The sequence below is a fragment of the Danio rerio genome, chromosome 15 (assembly GCF_052040795.2).
Source record: "Danio rerio strain M-AB ecotype USA chromosome 15, GRCz13ab, whole genome shotgun sequence".
NCBI lineage: Eukaryota > Metazoa > Chordata > Actinopteri > Cypriniformes > Danionidae > Danio > Danio rerio.
Window position 1 is genome coordinate 7,158,540 of NC_141035.1, and position 21,821 is coordinate 7,180,360.

Genomic DNA, 21,821 nt, shown 5'->3' on the forward strand with positions numbered 1-21,821 from the left:
TATATATATATAAAAATTATCAATTAGTAACAGAATAAAATGTATTGTTGTTGGTAAATTTTGACAGCTGTTTGGGGGATTATTTTATGAGGCCAAACTTTTATTTAATAATTTTTTTCAGTTTTCATTACATTTTGGGCATGAAATTCATGCTAAATCCACCCTTCTGATGGGATCAGTTTAATCCAGGTTTTTTGGATCAAAGTGATCCAAATCCTAAAAAGAAAGGTCTGAAAAACCCAAACTAAAGGTTTGATCCGGATCAAAACCAAGATTGGATTACGTGATCTAATCCGATTATGTAATCTGTTTTTTTCTTTTGAAAAACCCATTTTCAAGATTTGATCCAATCCCTTATCCAAAATCCTAGTGGATTACTTTTGAAAAACCGGGCCCAGGAGAGTATAGCTCCAGCCCTAATTAAACACACCTGAATCAGCTAATCAAGCTCTTAATAGATATACTAGAAACTTCCTGGCAGGTGTGTTAAAGCACGTTGGAGCTACACTCAGCAGGACACCGGCCCTCCAGGACCAAGTTTGGAAATCTCTGGTCTAATTAAAAATATGCATTATGAAAACTATCATTCTAGTTCATTCCTGAGAGTTTAAGGTAGCAGAACCAATCTTACCAGAGCAAACCAGGTCGATCAGCAGAATCACAGTTACGCAGCTCATCACAGACATGATTGCTGATTATCGTGCAGATGTCTAAAAGATCCCTCTGGTTTAGTTGTGTTGGACGATTTTAGAATACACAAGTTGGATCAGCATTTTTATACCCAACTGTGTAGCCAATAATTTGATATGATGTCCAAAGTTTGCACATGCCTCTATAGCGTTTATAATGTATGATTATGAAAACCTGAAACCAGGACTCACAGAAGCCCATATGATATCCACGCTGCAATCATGTGCATATTACAAGACCAAGCTAGTTTCTCTCCATTCAGCTGACTATACACTAAACTGAGCATTAGCTTTTTTATTGAGATGCAAAAAATATCACAATTGAAAACATCACAGTTTTACATGTTTGATGCCGAAGTCTTGAATCACAAAATCAGTTAAAATCTGATTATGTATGAATCTTTATCTAGGTGTTAAGCTTTTAGGGGCTTAGCAGCTTTTTGGTTAATTAACATTTGTGAATCAGTATTGAAGGCAACCATTAAAATATTAAATCAAACATTCATCTTGCTTGACCCAGAAAGACTTATCTTCAAACTGCAGATATGTACTCAGTGAAAATGAAGACAGAATGTAAATATGTCATCGCTATAGACATGTTTCAATTGTAAAAATCATGTTAATTAAGATGAGCAGATCAAATTGATCTCAGGACATGGCGTTCAATGAACTTTATAATCTTTTTTTTTTTTGGTGCTTGGAATCTCAGAGCTTTGAGAAAATAACTTCTTTGAGGTTCTTCTTCTCCATCGCTGCCTGAGCTGATTTCATTAAATCTTGGGTTTGAAGCATGCTCATATTCCAAGTGTTCTGCAGAAACAAACAGAAACAGGACACAAAGATATAATTACATAAAAAAATAAAAGTTATCATTTCATACAGGTCTTATAATTTGATTTGACATACAGCATTAAATGAGCATATTCATAATTTCATATGTAGTGTATATTGCACACACTAACTGTTTTAAAAAAAACACTGTATGATTGACTAACCCACCAACATTGTTTATTATTTTTGCTGTATGCGTTTCTCCTATTTGCAGTTTAAATGATTAAAATGAGCTGCCTTGTTGAGGGGTGTTTTTTATTATTATTATTAATAATAATAAATATAGCTGCAAACAGCAATTATCGAGGCCAAGCAGTCCATCGGCCACATCATTAACAAGCAAGGCAACAATCTACAGAGCAACTGGAAAATTCTAGAACTTTTTTTACAGCAAGGTCTGAGAAAAATTTGGTAGAAATTGGGCAAACAGAGTTTAAAACAACAGATTTTCAAACGAATTCAACTTGATGGAAAGGAAGTCGTGTCAATTAGGGAATAAGTTATATCAATGTTCTCTGTACGATCCAAGGAATCTTGACTCATAACAATAAACAAAACTATTCAAAAGTCATTTGATAAATTTTGTATAATTTCTATTGATAGTTTAAGTTCTATTAATAGTAGTCTATTGATATTAATTGTGTCCATTTTACCCAGAAGGTGGCGCAAACTGACGTAGTTTGGTCAAAGTCAGAACAAGATCACTCATATTAAGTTTGGTTTCAAACCATTGCTGTGATTCAGCCTGTAATGTAATCTGGCAGCATTACATCAAGTTTGCGCATATGCTAAATGACAACAGTTTTGTCTATTGATATGACTTCCATAACTTTTGGTCTACATGGTCTGAAGATGTTCTAAGTCAAATTAAATGAAGATTGGACCAACGGTCTAGGAGGAGTTAAAAAATAATGGTTTGAACAAAATCAAAATGGCAGACAGAACATTTGGCAGATTATGGCATAATTGGTATCTGTGTTGTCGGCAAGAACCAAAGAATAATTTGAGACATTTATATAATGATGGCTAATGAATGTCTTAGAACTCTTGGCCCATATGAGGTGCTGTCACCAAATTTTTATGGTGTGGTCAGTGTGAGGCAAAAATGACAGACCTAAAATTTAGTGTCATTATCTTTATTTAATCCCAGAGCCTTAGATGTAGTTTGGCATCATGCCAGCACATTTGTCGGTGCAGTAACCAAAAACCATTACCCCTCTATCCACACAAATTACATAACTTTTGTCAGCATGGTCTGAAGATGATCCGAATTAAATCAGCCAAACAATGTAGGAGTTTTTCACTTAAGGCTATGGTGGACCGGAAGTTAATTTAATTAATGGTATAAATATTCTCAGGACAACCCAAGGAATGTATCAAGACAATTTACATAACAACAGGCATAATTAATCCAAAGATATTAGCAATTTTTAGAAATATCGTTATAACGTTTCACCAAAAGGTGGTGCTGTGACAAACTTTTTGAGCACCTTTAGGGCACAGTCCCGAAGACACATACTGACTTTTCATAACAATTCGCCAGGACAAAATATTAATCTTTAAAGTTATTCTAAAATCACTGACCTGGGAAAATCAGACATCTTTTAATTTGACATGCTCCGTCAGATGTAAAGAGAGCAAATTTATGAATTTTGAAAAAGGGTTGAGACGTTATATGCAAAAAAAGCATTTTTAAAAAAAAAAATCTCCCGACCACTAGGGGGCAGTGCACCAAAACACTGAAGCTCACTCCAAACCATGGCTGTGATAACACATACCAAGTTTGGTGTGAATACATCAATGCGTTATGAAGGAAACAACTTAAGTAAACCTTCACAAGCTCTATGTCAAATTTGTTCGCAAGTTAATTGAAAACGGTTTGTCTAATCTCCTTGAATTCCATAACTTTTGGTCAGCATGGTCTGTAGATCATGTGATACAATTCATTCATTCATTTTCTTGTCAGCTTAGTCCCTTTATTAATCCGGGGTCGCCACAGCGGCATAAACCGCCAACTTATCCAGCAAGTTTTTAAGCAGCGGATGCCCTTCCAGCCGCAACCCATCTCTGGGAAACATCCATGGGACACACATTCACCCACTCATACACTACAGACAATTTAGCCTACCCAATTCACCTGTACTGTATGTCTTTGGACTGTGGGGGAAACCGGAGCACCCGGAGGAAACCCACGCGAAGGCAGGGAGAACATGCAAACTCCACACAGAAACATCAACTGAGCCAAGGTTCGAACCAGCAACCTTTTTGCTGTGAGGCGACAGCACTATCCATTGCGCCACTGCCTCGCCCATGTGATTCAATTTTGGTGAAAATCGGTCAAAAGGCCTAGGACGATTTCTTTCAAATAGTTTTTTACAAAAATTCGAAATCTCGAAAAAATTTTCATGATGGGAAATGACATCATAGGAGGAATTAGACTGAGCCAAGGAATCAGAGGAAAAAGAATTTTGACTGTAGCCTATTGAGATCAAAAGATATAAAGATAAACATTAGTGAAATTTGTTAGTGAGTTTGAGTTAGAGAGTCTATATTTGTTGTGGTTGAAGATCAGACTGTCCTCTATCAGTGCTAAAGACTCCCAGAGCAGAAGAAAAAGACGCAGAAGAAAGAAAGAAGGAAGAAGAAGAAAAAGATAGCATACAATAGGTGCCTACACACCTTTGGTTCTTGGCCCCTAATAATGGCAAAAACAATTATACACACACATACATACACACTATAAGAGCCATAAGTTCATTGTTTTATTTATGTTAAATTGATAATAATGTAAAAAGCAACTTGAAAATATATTACTAAAAGTAATTTAATTTTTAATATAGAGTATATGCTGATGTCACTTCCGGTAAGGAAGAAGTTGTGTCATGAAGATGGAAGCAAGACAGTTTTTTGACCGTGTATTATAGTTCAGTTAAGTTGTTATTAAACATGTTCGAAATGACATCACTGGACTGTCTTATGTTACCCGCGTTCAAATCCTGCTAATTCAGAGAAACAAGACAAGAAGAGACGGATCGATGGCACATACAATTTAGTCAAAAAACTTGCTCTATGGATATGGAAATGAAGGAGCGCACGTGGCACGTTATGACGGACGGAGATTCATCTCTAAACTATCGTCTTTGAGTGATCTGAAATGACTCGCGATCGTGGATTATAAATAGTGGATGATATTTCTCCGGTGGATTTAAAGCTGTTTTACAGGAAGGAACGTGACTGACACGTATGAAACGTTGCATAACAGTAAGGTAACGGACTCTGATTCGGCTATATGATGACTCAATGCATATTTGAAGAAGCTGAAATGCATACGGTTGATGCAGAAAAGTATTGCGTGTACTTTTAATCGTCTGCAAACAGTTTGTGCATTGATTAAATGGAGATGGCTGAAGGAAGCGAAAGTGAAACTGCAGCTTTCGAACACAAGAGGGCGCCTAAACCTACTGAAAAGGCTTTAGAGGAGAAATTGCACAGAATTATTGGATTGAGAAGAGCTAAATTATCTGCTCTTACCAGTAATATAAAAACCCTAGAAAGGTTGATGAATGATGATGAAAATCTGCAGAATGTGCACGATTTAATGCAACTTGACTTTGCACAATTGTTAGCAGAGTTTAATGATTTAAATGTTCAAGTTCAAGATCTTTTGTCTGAAGATGAAAGGATTGCAGACCAACAAAACTGGTTTCAGCCTAAAATGGACTCTGTGAATATTTTTAGGAATAAAACAGAAAACTGGATAGCTGCTGTAGCTGAGAAAAATGAGAAAAATGACAATGTGGAAATGGAGGATGATATTATGCCTCATGACAGTGCCTCACAGGTATCTTTGAACAAAAATGAGCTTAAGCAGCGGTGTGATTCAGTTACAAGTGGATCTGTTTGCTCCTCTGTATCATCTGCATATGCACAAGAAGAATCAAAACGTGCAGCTTTGCTAGCAAGGGCAGCATCATTAAAGAAAAAACAACAACTTGTAATTGAAGAGATGCAGATAAAGGCAAAAATGGAGGAACTTGAAATAGAAACAGCGCTTGCAGAAAGTGATGCCAAATTAAAGGTTCTGAAAGAATATGAGCATTCAGAGGATGGAAAAAGTAGTGTGCGGTCAAAGAAAAGAAAAGGAATCCACCATAAACAGCTTGAACTGAAAACAGAGCAGAAAGAAAGCTCACCTTCTCATTCTACTGTGGCGAAGGATAAAGCAAAGTCTGTCTCAAGTCCAAAGATACATCCAGCAACAGAACTGAACATACAAGTACCTGGACACAGTGACTATCCACAAGCAGACAACAGCATTATTCAAGTTATGCAGAAACAAAATGACTTGACTGAGTTGTTGGTGAGACAACAAAGACAAATTCAGCTTCCTAGTAAAGATATACAAGTGTTTAGAGGGGATCCATTAACCTATAGATCCTTTATCAGGTCTTTTGAGCATACCATTGAAAATAAAACAGACAATGAAAAAGACAAGTTGTATTATCTTGAACAATACACTGCAGGAGAGCCTCAAGAGATTGTCAGAAGCTGTGAATATATGCCGTTAAGCAGAGGTTTTAAAGAAGCAAAGCGACTGCTCGAAAGGCATTATGGAGACGAGCTTATTATAGCAAGAGCTTTTATTGATAAAGTTCAAAAGTGGCCTCAAATCAAGTCTGATGATGGCAAAGCCTTGAGTGCTTATGCTTTATTCCTAATTGGATGTCGCAATACATTGGAAGATGGGGAGTCCATGGAGGAGATGGACAGTCCCACCAATATGAGAGATGTAATTTCAAAATTACCATACAAAATGAAAGAAAGGTGGCGATCAGAAGCATATGACATCAAGGAAAGACAAGGAGTAAGAGCTAGATTTACTCATTTGGTGGATTTTATTGATCGTCAAGCAAAAGTGGTCACAGATCCCTTCTTTGGAGACATACTGGACACTCGCAATGCTGTAACTGCAAAGGTGAATCAGAAGGAGAAATTTCCTGCTACTAGGGGAATAAAAAAGAGCAGCTTTGCAACCAACATATGCATGGAGGAAAGACGGCCTCAAGATACATCAAGTAAACTTGCCAGTCCAGCTAAGATGGTAAGCGCTTTTGAAAAGCCATGTATGTTTTGCTCAAAAAGTCACACTCTTGAGTCATGCACTGAAATCAAAGAGCAGCCACATAGTATACGTGTGGACTTTTTGAAGTCAAAAGGCTTATGTTTTGGATGCTTAACTCGAGGTCATTTGAGTAAGATGTGCAGAAAGAGAATTGAATGTAAAGAATGCTCTCAAAGGCATCCAGACATTTTACATATGAAGGAAGATCGCAAAGTGACGAAGCAGGTTGAGACACCAGACAAAGAGATCTCATGTGCCCAGATCTCCCTAAGTCACCAATCATGCAACTACACAGAGTCTGGAGGAGATAACTGTGTGCTGTCAATAGTGCCAGTTAAAGTCAAGTCAAATAAAAGTGACAGATATGTGGAAACATATGCTTTCCTCGATGCTGGAAGTACAGCAACATTTTGCACAGAGGAGCTGCGAAATAAACTGAAACTGAAAGGAAAGCCAACTCAGATTCTATTGAGCACTATGTGTCAAGACAAGCCAGGTGAACAGAAGTTAGTGAGCAGTTTTATCCTCACCGACCTGGAAGTATGTGGGCTAGACGACACCAAGTATATTGAACTACCTAAAGTCTTTACACACAGCAATATTCCTGTTCAAAATGAGAACATTCCTAAACAGGAAGACATTCAAAAATGGCCTTACTTAAGTGAAGTGAACATACCCTGTATTGATGCAAATGTGGGGCTTCTGATTGGTGCAAACAATCCAAAGGCAATGGAACCATGGCACATTATAAACAGCCAACAAGATGGACCATACGCTGTTAAAACTGCACTAGGTTGGGTAGTAAATGGCACCATTAAGAAAACAAACAATGCAGAAAGGTCCAAACTGCCACATCATACAGTTAATCGTCTCTCAGTAGTGGAAATCGAAAAATTGTTGATTCAGCAATATAACTCAGACTTTCCAGAACGCCTGTATGAGGAGAAAGAGGAAAAGTCACTGGAGGACAAAAGATTCATGCAGTTAATGCAGGAAAAGACTAAATTTGAGAATGGACATTACTGTGTGAAGCTACCCTTGAGAGATGAAACAGTTGACATGCCAAACAATCGATGTGTTGCTGAAATACGTGCAGCTAACCTAAAAAGAAAGCTTCAAAAGAACTCAGAATTGCTTGATGACTACACTACGTTCATGAAGAGCATAATAGAAAAAGGATATGCTGTCAGAGTTCCCACTGAACATCTTAATCTCAACGACAACAAGGTGTGGTACATTCCACACCATGGGGTGTATCACCCGAAGAAAAACAAAATTCGTGTGGTTTTTGATTGTACTGCTTCCTTTCAAGGTATGTCTCTGAACAGCCAATTGCTTCAAGGTCCAAACCTCACAAACACACTTATTGGTGTACTCACCAGATTTAGAGAAGAACCGATCGCTGTGATGGCAGATGTGGAGTCAATGTTCTATCAGGTGAAAGTTCCTGAGGAAGACACAGATCTACTTCGCTTTCTTTGGTGGCCAGATGGCAATTTGAATGCACCTATAGAGGAATACAGAATGACGGTGCACTTATTTGGTGCCACCTCATCTCCTAGCTGTGCCTCCTATGCACTGAGAAAGACAGCAGAGGACAGAAAACATGTAGCATCGCAAAAGGCTGTGGACACAGTTCTGAACAATTTCTACGTGGATGACTGTTTAAAATCAGTGTCCAATGAGCAAGAAGCAATCAACCTTGTCAAGGAAATTCAAGATTTGTGTCTGGAAGGAGGTTTTCGATTGACGAAGTGGGTGAGCAATAATAGGAAAGTATTGTTGTCTATCCCAGAAGATCAAAGGGCCAGTGGAGTAAAAGACCTTGACTTGGATCAGGACTCTTTGCCTATAGAGAGAGCACTGGGTATGCAGTGGTGCACAGATGATGACACCTTCACATACCATATCAAAGTCCAAGAGAAGCCGTCGAGTAGAAGAGGTATCCTCTCAGTGGTTAATTCAATCTATGATCCTCTTGGCTTTCTGGCTCCACTCATACTACCAGTTAAGTTACTTTTAAGAGATCTGTGCAAACAAGGATATGGCTGGGATGATGAGATTGACGACAAGCGTGCTGATCAGTGGGTTAAATGGCTAGAAGATTTAAGTCAGATCTCAAATGTCAAGTTCAAAAGGTGTCTAAAGCCAGAGAAGTTTGGCATCACAGCAGAAGCTCAACTGCATCATTTCTCTGATGCCAGTGAGAGTGCTTATGGCACAGCAACTTATCTGGTTCTTACAAATGAACAAAATCAGAAATATTGCTCATTGTTGATGGGGAAGTCAAGAGTAAGCCCACTTAAACAAATCACAATTCCTAGACTGGAACTGACCGCCGCAACCATAGCAGTCAAAATGGACAAGATACTAAGACAAGAACTACAAATGCCACTGCAGCCATCTATTTTTTGGACAGACAGCACAACGGTGCTGAGTTACATTGAAAATGAGAGCGCCCGCTTCAAAACCTTTGTAGCCAACAGGATTTCACTAATACGGGATGCCACCACTCCGTTACAGTGGAAGTTTGTCAGGTCAGCTCAGAATCCAGCAGATCAAGCTACTAGAGGTATTAAGGCAAAGGACTTTCTACAAGCAGAAACATGGACAAAGGGCCCAAACTTTTTGTTGAAATCAGAAGAAGAATGGCCACAAAGACCAGATCAGATTAATCAATATCAACAAAAAGACCCTGAAATTAAAATTGAAACCAAAGTCAACATTCTTAATGTCAATGAAAACGACATCCTGTGCAGGTTAACTGACTACTACTCGAGCTGGTTTCGTCTGAAAAGGGCAGTGGCATGGATGCTAAGACTAAAAGAGACACTCCTACAGTTATGTAGGGCAAGGAAACAGTTTCAGGCGTCTATTGAAACATCTGAGAAAGACCCAGAAAAACAAGCATCCCTTCTACAAACTGAAATGCAAAAATTCAAATCAAAAATAAAGAAAAGGTCACTGAGTCTGGAAGATTTAAACCAAGCAGAAATTCTTCTTATTCAGCACAGTCAGAAACAACAATTCCTGGAAGAAATTGAGGCTATCAAACAAAATGTGACTATTAAGAGAAGAAGTCAGCTGTACAGGCTTGACCCTGTGCTCCAGGATGGGATCCTAAGAGTGGGTGGTAGACTTAACAAAGCAGCCATGCCAAATGAATCCAAGCATCCTGCAATTCTGTCAAAATACTCCAGAATTTCAACACTCATTTTAAGTGACATTCATCAAAGATACGGACATTGTGGTCGAAACTACACATTGTCCATTCTCAGACAAAAATTCTGGATTCCCCAAGCTAATTCAGCCATTCGAAAATTAATACATAAATGCTCAGTTTGTCGCCGGCTTAATGGAAGAGTTGGAGAACAGAAAATGGCAAGTTTGCCAGAGGACCGTCTGCTACCTGATAAACCTCCCTTTACAAACGTGGGTGTTGATTACTTCGGACCCTTTGAAGTGAAACGGGGCCGGAGTACTGTAAAAAGGTACGGAGTGTTGTTCACTTGCTTAACGATTAGAGCAGTTCACATTGAGGTGGCTGATAGTTTGGACACTGACTCTTGCATTAACGCTTTAAGGCGTTTTATAAGTAGAAGAGGACAAGTCGCTGTCATGCGCTCAGATAACGGCACAAATTTTGTTGGTGCAGAAAGAGAGTTGCGAGAAGCACTGAAAAATCTGAACCACATCACAATAGAACAGGCCATGTTGCAGAAAAACATTAAATGGATCTTCAACAGCCCAGCTGCCTCCCATCAGGGAGGAGTTTGGGAGCGTCAGATCCGTACAGTTAGAAGGATACTTAATGCTCTCCTAAAGGTACAATCTATCAGCGATGACAGTCTTCATACCATCATGTGTGAGGTGGAAAGCATTATAAACAACAGGCCAATAACTACCACATCCGAGGATCCAAATGACCTTGAGCCTCTGACACCTAACCATTTACTACTGTTAAAAACTCAACCCAACATGCCACCAGGCGTCTTCAAAAAAGAAGACCAGTATATGAAAAGACGTTGGAGACAAGTCCAATATATTGCTGATTTGTTTTGGAGCAGATGGACTCATGAGTATCTGCCCATTCTTCAAGAACGCAGTAAATGGACAAAACTTAAAAGGAACTTTGAGCCAGGCGATGTAGTGCTAATTGTGGAGAGTTCTGCTCCCCGCAATTCATGGATAATGGGAAAAGTAGTTCAAACCTTGCCTGACTCCAGTGGAGCTGTACGCCGTGTGAAGCTACAAACCAAAACAAGCATTCTAGAGAGACCTGTAAACAAATTGTGCTTGATTCAAGAAGCAATTTAAGAAGAATAGGTGAAACAAAGACAATGTGAAAGGACTACATTTACAGAATGACTGAATTTCTATGCTTCTTATTGATGTTTAAATTTTAATGGCTCTTAGAAGTTAAATATGTATATGATAATTGTTTGGTCTCCTGTCCATACAATTAGGGGCCGGATATATAAGAGCCATAAGTTCATTGTTTTATTTATGTTAAATTGATAATAATGTAAAAAGCAACTTGAAAATATATTACTAAAAGTAATTTAATTTTTAATATAGAGTATATGCTGATGTCACTTCCGGTAAGGAAGAAGTTGTGTCATGAAGATGGAAGCAAGACAGTTTTTTGACCGTGTATTATAGTTCAGTTAAGTTGTTATTAAACATGTTCGAAATGACATCACTGGACTGTCTTATGTTACCCGCGTTCAAATCCTGCTAATTCAGAGAAACAAGACAAGAAGAGACGGATCGATGGCACATACACACACATTCATACATTCATTTTCTTTTCTGCTTAGTCCCTTTACTTTTTTTATTTATTTAGTTATTATAAAGGAATGTTTAATGTTCATTTATTACTCAATGTTTTTTATTAGTAATAATGATCTAACTAACAGTTCAGATCTTACCATATAATTCAGAGAATCTGGAACACTGTGGTCTCTGGAGTAAATGAGATTGACTTTGGTTCCCTGGACTGCTACCGGACTTTTGCTGGCAATCTCTTGTGCCATCTCCAGAGCTCCAGCCATCATAGTCTCTTTATCTGGGAACACACGGCTGTATGGAAGAAGAAAGAACCCATGTCTACTAAAATGCATTATGTCCTTGCTCTTTTTAGTACATTACCTTGATGTAGTGTGTGATTTATCTGCTGTTCGTTTATGTAAAATTCTGTAAAGTGCATGACAAATTTTCTGTTTTCTACAGTAACTCTGAGCAATCATGTAGAGGAATTACAAATTTACAGTACTTCATGTGAGACAAGCCAAAAAAATAAGTTATGTTCAGTCTGTTTTTACAAAAACAGTCTGCTTTTTCCAATGCATTTTTGATGTATTCAGGCTCAAGTTTATATTGTAAAACCCAAGCCCTCAAGAAAGCTTTTATAATACATACTATATTTATATTATAGCATGTCATCGTGCTTAAATCTCACCTGACCAATCCACAGCTCTTGGCTTCATCAGCATACATCTTCCTTGCAGTTAAAGCCAATTCGTTCACTAGACTTAAAGTGAGTGACAGCATATTTTACAATTAAGTGCATTAAAACAAAAACTGCTGCTGAATTTTTAACAAACTTTAATATTAAGTAAATACCTTCGACTTCCAATAACTCTGGGAAGGCGTTGCAAAGTCCCAACATCAGCAGCCAAACCAATATCAACTTCCTGAACAGAAAAAGATTAGTTCAGGCATTTAAATATATGAACATATGCAGTTTGCAAATTTATTCTAAAATCATTTTACACGAATGAACACAGATGAGTTCATATTGTGATTACAGGGAGCTTAACATAATTGCTGTCATTTAAAATCACAACAACAATCTACAAAAAAATATCCCACCTTGACCTGAAACCAGGCATCCTGTGTACACAGGCGTATATCACATGCTGTGATCAAGTCCACTCCTGTAAAACACACACACACAATTTCATTCATTCATTCATTTTCTTGTCGGCTTAGTCCCTTTATTAATCCGGGGTCGCCACAGCAGAATGAACCGCCAACTTATCCAGCAAGTTTTTACGCAGCGGATGCCCTTCCAGCCACAACCCATCTCTGGGAAACATCCACACACAGTCATTCACACACACTACGGACAATTTAGCCTATCCAATTCACCTGTACCGCATGTCTTTGGACTGTGGGGTAAACCCACGCGAACGCAGGGAGAACATGCAAACTTCACACAGAAACGTCAACTTAGCCGAGGTTCGAACCAGCAACCCAGCGACCTTCTTGCTGTGAGGTGAACGTGCTACCCACTGCGTCGCCCACATACAATTTATTGGTAACAATTTGTTTTCTTTCATATGGAGCTAAATAGTTTAGAACCTAACTTCACTAGTACAAAGTTGTTTAAAGAGAGTGCAATTAATCATATCAATTAGTTCTCAACCTGTCATTTTATGATACAGACAGGTTAAGACTCAAATAGGGCCTATGTGGTGTCTCATTGTTTGGCAACACTTTAAAATAATGATCCATTCGTTGTTTGATAATGTAAATACAAACAATTAGTAAACATTTATTACATTTAACTTTGTTAACGTTGATGTAATTTAAGTTAAATATTGTTGCTTCATGTTAACTTATTGTGCATTTACTAAGGTTAACAAGCACAACTTTGGATTTTAATAATACATTAGTTAATGTTGAACTGTTTCCCAGTGATGGGTTGCAGCTGGAAGGGCTGCGTAAAACATATGCTTGATAAGTTGGCGGTCCATTCCTCTGTGGCGACCCTAGGTTAATAAAGGGATTAAGCCGAAAAGAAAATGAATGAATGAATGAATGAATGAATGTTGAACTGTGATTAATAAATGCAGCAACACTTTAGTTTAGGTCACAATTCACAGCATTAAACTATCAACTAACACTATTAGCTTAATAAACTGCTAATTAGCTGTTTATTATTGGTTTGTAAGGTAGAAGTTGGCTTTGGGTAGGATTAAGAATTGTTAATTAAAACAGTTTACAAACTAAACAAACTAAACAAACTAAACCAAAATCCTGTCTCTTCAATAAATAAAACTAGAAAGTATGGAAAGTATAAAACTTGGAAACTTGGTCCACAGAAACATACCTCCTCCAATACATGCACCATGAATGGCTACAATCACTGGTTTTGGACACTGTGCAAAGAAACACAAGAGACAAGATGAATTCTTTATCATATTTTATGACTTTAGGAATATTCTGAAGCAGAGTATTAAAAAAACTTTAGATCTTTTAAAAAGAGCACACAAAAATTAGAGAACATCGATGTAATAAACTTTTTAGTTTTCACTTAATTAAACAAAAATGGCCAAGCATCCAGCCCGAAATATACAACTATCTTATTGAAATTGTTTTTACAAGAGAGAGTCCTTGAATGCCTACAGTTTTGTTCTTTGTGGTCATGTATAAGAAATAATGTTCCTTGATTACCAGATTCAAAACTATGTAGTGCTAAAAATCGAGGTTCTGCCTAGCCAAAGACAAGGAAAGAAGACAGAACTGTACAATGCCAGGGTAATCATCAGCAAGCAAAACAATTGCATATATATATATGTATGTATATATATATATATATATATATATATATATATATATATATATATATATATATATATATATATATATATATATATATATATATATATATATATGTGTGTGTGTGTGTATATATATTGTTTTGTATATATATATTTATTTATTGTATTGGTTTACAGTATACAGTATTCAAGATATGAAATACTAACCTTTTCAATAACAGAGAAGGTCTCTTGGTATTTACTTATGGTGCGACGCAAATTCCATGATATCCTGGCAGTGTCATCACCTACAGGCTGCAGAATATCACCGGCCATGCCCATGAGGTCAATACCTTTGCAATAAATCATTTATAAATGCCATGTAGTCATAAAAAAGTTGAATAAAAAATAAATTTAATTCAGCAGCATTTACATACACTGTATACATTTATAATTCAAGTCCTAAAGGGACATCACTTCACCCAAAATTTGAATTTCTGTCGCCATGGCAAAATTTTCATTTCTGAGTGAACTTTTTTTTTAATGACACACATGTATTGTCTCACAGATGATATTATAAAAAACATAATGAATTAAATGTTCAACGAGGAATTAGCTTTTTAGCAGGAGGTTGTTAAAACATTTTTATATTATAAGAGACAGTCTAACCAATCAACAAATCACAAGCAAAATTGAAACTGAACAGTTTAGACTTTTGACTGGTAATAATTTGTAAGATGTTGCAATAGTAACGTGAGATAGATTTACCAGAAGTGAACAGTTTTCCAGCACCTGAGAAAACTACAGCACGGCATTCTGGGTCTTCAGCTATCTGATTAAAGCAGTCAACCATTTCACTGTAGGTCAAAAAACAAACACTGATTACTTTGATCACGTATTGCTATTCAAATAAAACACTTTACACGACCATAGAAATGACATAAAATCTTAATAGAAATCAAATTTCATTTATAAACATTACTATTTATTCATGCCACTCTACTATTCTGAAATTAGTTTACAAAGTCTAAAAGGAAATGTTACAGGAAATGAAGCAATGATATCAATAATAATAATACAAAAAGATTCATTGAACACCAAAGTGTAGGTCATACAGCCAGAATGCTTTGTTCATGGCATTGCGTTTCTCCGGACGAGAGATCTCAACATGAGTGATGGTGTCAAGTGGCTGGCTTATTGACAGAGTTGTGAAGGCAGGGGTGGATCCTCCTGATGAAGACATTCCTCTCACAGCATTCAGGAACGGTACAAACAGACCCTGTTCTAATCACAAAACACAGGTCAAATACACAGGTTTACACTTCTGAATAATTCTGATAATTGTCACATACAGACCCATCTAATCTTCTGTTAGATATAATGTTTTTAAATGAACATTTTTCAAAAATGTATTGTGAATTGAAGAAGAGACAAACCAGGTGAAATTTCGGGTATATATACTCAACGGCAACTGACTTTGAGTATGAGTTACCACCCTTTTAGAAATGGGCTTTACTGCTTTCCCAGATTTGAACTATATTCTATTCTGAAATGGAGAATAGAGCGTTTTACATATTTCAGACTAAACATGCTCACTTTTTACTTAACCTGCTTTCTGAAACGAACCCCTGATGCTCATCAGTCACTTGATGAACAGTAGTCAAACTTTGACATATGCTATTAATGTCTAATGTGGAAAAACTTATTCTAGCTTTTATGACCTCTCGGGGTTGCTTGTAGGCCTAATTAACAAACTTCAGCTGGTTCCAAATGCAGCTACTAGAGTGCTTTCTAGAACTAAAAACTATGACTATATTAGTCCGGTTCTGTCGGCTTTGCATTGGCTCCCTATTAAACATTTAAAATTTTATTTACTACTTACAAAGCCCTAAATGACTTGGTTTCCCAGTATTTGAGTGAAGTCCTGGTACATTACAACCCCTCACATCAACTACCCTCAACTCATTGCCTTACACAGATTTCTCCAGATTCCTTTAATTTTTCACAATATTACATACAGTTGATATCAGAATTAATATCCACCCTGAATTATTAGAACGCGTTTTTTTTCCCGATTTCTGTTTAATGGAGACAAGATTTTTTTCAACACATAACAAAACAACACTAAACATAATAGTTTTAGTAACTCGTTTGTAATACTTGATTTATTTTATTTTATTAATGTTTTTCTAGATATTTTTCAAGACACTTCTATACAGCTTAAAGTGACATTTAAAGGCTTAACCAGGTTAATTATGTTAATTAGGCAAGTTAGTGTAATTAGGCAAGCTATTGTGTAATGATGGTTTGCTCTGTAGACTATCAAAAAAAAAAAAAAAAACTTAAAAGGGCTAACAATTTTGACCTTAAAATGTTTTTTTAAAAAATGTTACACTTTTTATTCTAGCCGAAATAAAACAAATTAGACTTTCTCAGAACAAAAAAATATTATCAGACATACTGTGAAAATGTTCCTGCTCTGTTAAACATAATTTGGGAAATACATTCATTCATTCATTCATTTTCTTGTCGGCTTAGTCCCTTTATTAATTCAGGGTCGCCACAGCGGAATGATCCGCCAACTTATCCAGCAAGTTTTTACGCAGCGGATGCCATTCCAGCCGTAACCCATCTCTGGGAAACATCCACAGACACATTCACACACACACACTCATACACTACGGACAATTAAGCCTTCTCAGTTCACCTGTACCGCATGTCTTTGGACTGTGGGGGAAACCGGAGCACCCGGAGGAAACCCACGCGAACGCAGGGAGAACATGCAAACTCCACACATAAACACCAACTGAGCCAAAGTTTGAACCAGCGACCGAGCAACCTTCTTGCTGTGAGGCGACAGCACTACCTACTGCGCCACTGCCTCGCCCAATTTGGGAAATATTAAAATAAATAAATAACTTTAAAAAAAAAAAGTATTAATCAAAGGTATTTTTAGGGTTAATAATTCTTACTTCAACTTATGTTAGCTGATGAATGACCTACATTCTTAACAATTTTGAAATTAGAAATGTTAATTTTAGTTGATAATTTAATTAGCTTGTCTTTTGCCACAAAATGATCAGCAATTGTACCGCTTTACTTGCAAAGTCTGAAAAGCTGCTTATATACACAAACATGAAAATGTACACCTTTTTTAAAATGGTTTATTTTAGATGTTCTATACTTCTTCCGTTTTATCTTGCTTCTGTCCCATAATATTACAGTTATTAGTCAGTAAAACCATTGAACTCATTTTATTTGTGCTTTTTTCAACTAAATAAAAGTTAGAAACAAGAAAAAAACTAGGTCCCATATTCTTGATTTATCGAATTGGATTTGTATTATAATTATTGATAGGCTAACAATGATTGAAACACCTGGTTTTAGACGATAATAATTCATTACTATGGTGTTGGGCCTCCTTTTGTGGCCAATACAGCATCAATTTGTCTTATGAATGACAGCTACAAGTCCTGCACAGTGGCCAGAAGGAATTTGAGCCATTCTTGTAGAATAGTGGCCAGTTCATTACATGATGCTGGTGGAGGAAAAGGTTTCATGACTCACTCCTCCAAAACACCTAAAGCGGCTCATTAATATTTAGATCTGGTGACTGTGCAGGCCATGAGAGATGTTCAAGTTTACTTTTATGTTCATCAAACCTCTCTGACACCAGTCCTGCTGTGTATATTGATGCATTATTATCCTGATTCACGGCACCACCTGGATACAATAATTGACCATTAGGTGAACATGGTACTCCAGAATGGTTCAGTAGACCTTGGCAGTGAAGTGCTCATCTAGCACAAACTTTAGGCCTATGGAATGTCATGATATTGCAGCCAAAATTTTTTTCTGGGCATGCAACACTCTGAGAGGTACACGTCTTTGGGGCTTATCCACACCGTAACTCTCCCAAGCTGAACAATACATGTTTCACATCAACCACCGGCCAAGATTTTCACTGTTGGCACCATTTAAACAGACGTTTGGCATTGGCTTAAGTGATCAAAATTGCTATGGCAGCCCGGCCATGTATTTGAACCCTGTGGAGCTCCAGACACACAAGACAGTTGTGCACATTTAATTCAGCAGTGAGTTGGGCAGCTGTGGTTTTATGTTTTTCTGTATACAATTCGGGTTAGCACCTCTATATCCCTTTCAGACAGCTTTCTCTTGCTAACAGTTTCTGTTGTTGGGGATTGGTCCGTCCTTCTTGTTGGTATGCTGACATTACCCTGGATATTACTCCGCTAATTAAATATTCACACTCTGGTCTTACTGGTGGAACATTGGCCACATGGCTGGTCAAATTAAGCCATGAACCCTCCAAAACTTAATTGGCCAGTGTTTCAGGTTCATTGTCCAACCCCTGTGCAGTTTTATAAGCAATACAATATACACTATCAAAAGATTGTATATTAATAATAATAATAATAATAATAATAATAATAATAATAATAATAATAATAATAATAATAATAACTAATTAATTAATATTAGAGTGGGGCGAAGCAGTGGCGCAGTAGGTAGTGCTGTCGCCTCACAGCAAGAAGGTCGCTGGTTCGAGCCTCGGCTCAGTTGACATTTCTGTGTGGAGTTTGCACGTTCTCCTTGCGTTCTCGTGGGTTTCCTCCAGGTGCTCCGGTTTCCCCCACAGTCCAAACACATGCGGTACAGGTGAATTGGGTAATATAAATTGTCCGTAATGTATGAGTGTGTGTGTGAATGGATGTTTCCCAGAGATGGGTTGCGGCTAGAAGGGCATCCGCTGCGTAAAAACTTGCTGGATAAGTTGGCGGTTCATTCTGCTGTGGTGACCCCGGATTAATAAAGGGACCAACAGACAAGAAAATGAATGAATGAATGAATATTAGAGTGATTTCAGAAGGATCATGTGACTCAGACTGGCGTAGTGAAAATGAATCTTTAAAAATACTGGAATAAATTATTAAATAAAATTATAAACTTCGTTTGAACAGTTATTTTATAGTGCAATGACATTTCGCACTTTTACAAATTTTACTGTATTTTTGATTAAATAATTCATTCACACACACACACACACACACACACACACACACACACACACACACACACACACACACACACACACACACACACACACACACACAAAAACATCACACTGACCCCAAACTTTTGACCGGTAGTATATGTATAAATGCAAATAAAAAATAAAATATATACCTTAAATTATAAAATCATATTATTAAAATGTTAATTTACTAAATATTTTAGTCTGAGAAAACTACATGCAAAACGTATGCAATTCAGTGCCTTCACACCGTTTTTGAACTTGAAGCAGTCTGTTCCCAAAACTTACTACTATAGTTTCAATCACGTATTATTCGAAAAACAAACGGGGTGAACATTTTCCACATGCTTCTCTGGAAAGATATCCTGTCTATATTACAGTTACCTTACCATACAGTTATATTACAGTAACATAACGAAGTATAATGATCTGCTTAAGATGCTTTTTAAGTTCATGCTAACATGTTCTTAATTTTATATAATTGGCTAAAATTCAAGCACCCAAATCAATTATAGAAAACGAGATAAAAGCTGCATTGCTGGAATGAACTTTTTAAATATTTGATTTAACGTTATCTATTAAACCTATGTAATTTAACACACACACACACAAAAAAAACATATTACTGACTTTGACCTTTCACCCAGTTACCCAAATTTAGCAAGTGCAATGACATTCACTAACATATACACAGTAGTATTTTCTTCAATTGCAATTTACGTCTATTACATCAAAATGGTTTACAAAACTTGTGCGTTTGATTCTTTACGACCGAAACACAATAACATAACAACAACAACAAAAACGCTCAGTATTGCTAATGTGGGTATTTCAAACGCACGTAAACTGTCACTTACTTCTGAAAGCAGACTTGAACACTAATGCCATCGGTGCCCTTTGACCAATATAGTTGCAATCAAAGAGTTGGTGACCTGTTTATCATGAATATAATATAACTTAGCTTCAGCAACTTTATCTGATAGTGGTAACGAGTTAAAAAAAGTTATCGTCACAATCAGATGAAAAAACCGTTCAAATCTGGCACAATTTTATAATGTATGGTTGTTTTATTCTGCAGCTTTTATTTTTCTATAAGACGTCACCACGTTTTTCCCCTGACGTACGGTGGCTCGTTAAGGACAATGCTTAACTCGAATCACGTGTGCATTGTAAACCAATCACAGAATAGCAGTGTTATAAAACATTTGTTTATTTTTCACGGTTTTTCTAAGTTATTTATTTAATGTCATACTAACGCTATTAATGATATCATTGTTTGTTTTGTTTTTCAAAAAAGTAATAATTTAATTTGTCAAACATATTTACTATTATATTATATTATTACATCTTTATCTACTCATGCAATTATTATTTTTTTCTATTTACACATGTATTTGTACATTTTTACTTGCCTTTTTAACACGTTTTTATTGATTTGAGTAGCTTTTAACATGTACAACAGAAATCAGATTCAAACATACAAAATGATAATAAAAATAATAAATGAAAAATAAAACTATATATATATATATATATATATATATATATATATATATATATATATATATATATATATATATACACGAGTAGTAATAAAAATAATAGAAACATAATTGTAAATGCATGTACTTTCACCTACAATATAAAGATACATCCTAACAACAACGGTATATCAATAGCAGGTAATACAAGTTATACCGAGAAAAAATTAGTATCAGCTTCCTTCAGGACACCTAGAAAGGGATTCCAAATTTTAAAAAAAACTCTGTTTTTTTTCTTGACTATATAAGTTCATTTTTCTAAAGCCAAACATTAAGACAATTCCCGCAACCATTGTCCAAAATGCGGGCTTTCTGTATTTTTCCAAAATCAAGCTATTATAAGTTTTGCCTGTAAAAAACAGAAAGTTAACAGTTTCTTATCTGAACTAGTAAAAGTACTTGTAGAAGGAAAAATACTTAGAATACACAGTTTTGGGCATTTGGAAATATCCTGTTTTAATGCTATACATAGTTGAGAAAGTTGAGAATTTTCTCCCAAAATTGTTTAATCAAAGGACACTATACACACACACACACACACACACACACACACACACACACACACATATACATATATATATATATATATATATATATATATATATATATATATATACATACATACATACATACATACATACATACATACATACATACATACATACATACATACATACATACATACATACATACATACATACATACATACATACATACATACATATATATATATATATATATATATATATATATATATATGTGTGTGTGTGTGTGTGTGCGTGTGTGTGTTTTCTACAAGCAGTTCTGGACCCCTATTTATAAACAACAGTCCTAGTATATTAAGCACATATCAAATTTGTATGCAAGCTTGGAGGGGAAGGAGCCAGTAGTATCTACAGACTTGGATTTGCAAGTGGACATGATATGTCAGACACAATGCACTCAGAGGAGCTAGTGACAACACTGTAAGGATAGGGTTAGGGGTGTTGTTAGGAGTGCGCATTAAATGCCTTGCATGCATCTCAGCTTGGAATT

General features: G+C 36.4%; 1 protein-coding gene across 1 annotated transcript; it reads right to left on the minus strand.

Moving 5' to 3' along the window:
* Window positions 1–969: 969 nt before the first annotated feature.
* ech1 (enoyl CoA hydratase 1, peroxisomal) lies at window positions 970–20,349 on the minus strand. Its single transcript, NM_001006068.1, is given in 10 exon segments — window positions 970–1,499; window positions 11,574–11,724; window positions 12,104–12,175; window positions 12,268–12,338; window positions 12,517–12,581; window positions 13,760–13,808; window positions 14,418–14,542; window positions 14,958–15,046; window positions 15,305–15,473; window positions 20,103–20,349. Coding segments are annotated over 10 exon segments (927 nt in total). The 5' UTR covers window positions 20,134–20,349; the 3' UTR covers window positions 970–1,394.
* Between the last annotated feature and the right edge of the window lie 1,472 nt (window positions 20,350–21,821).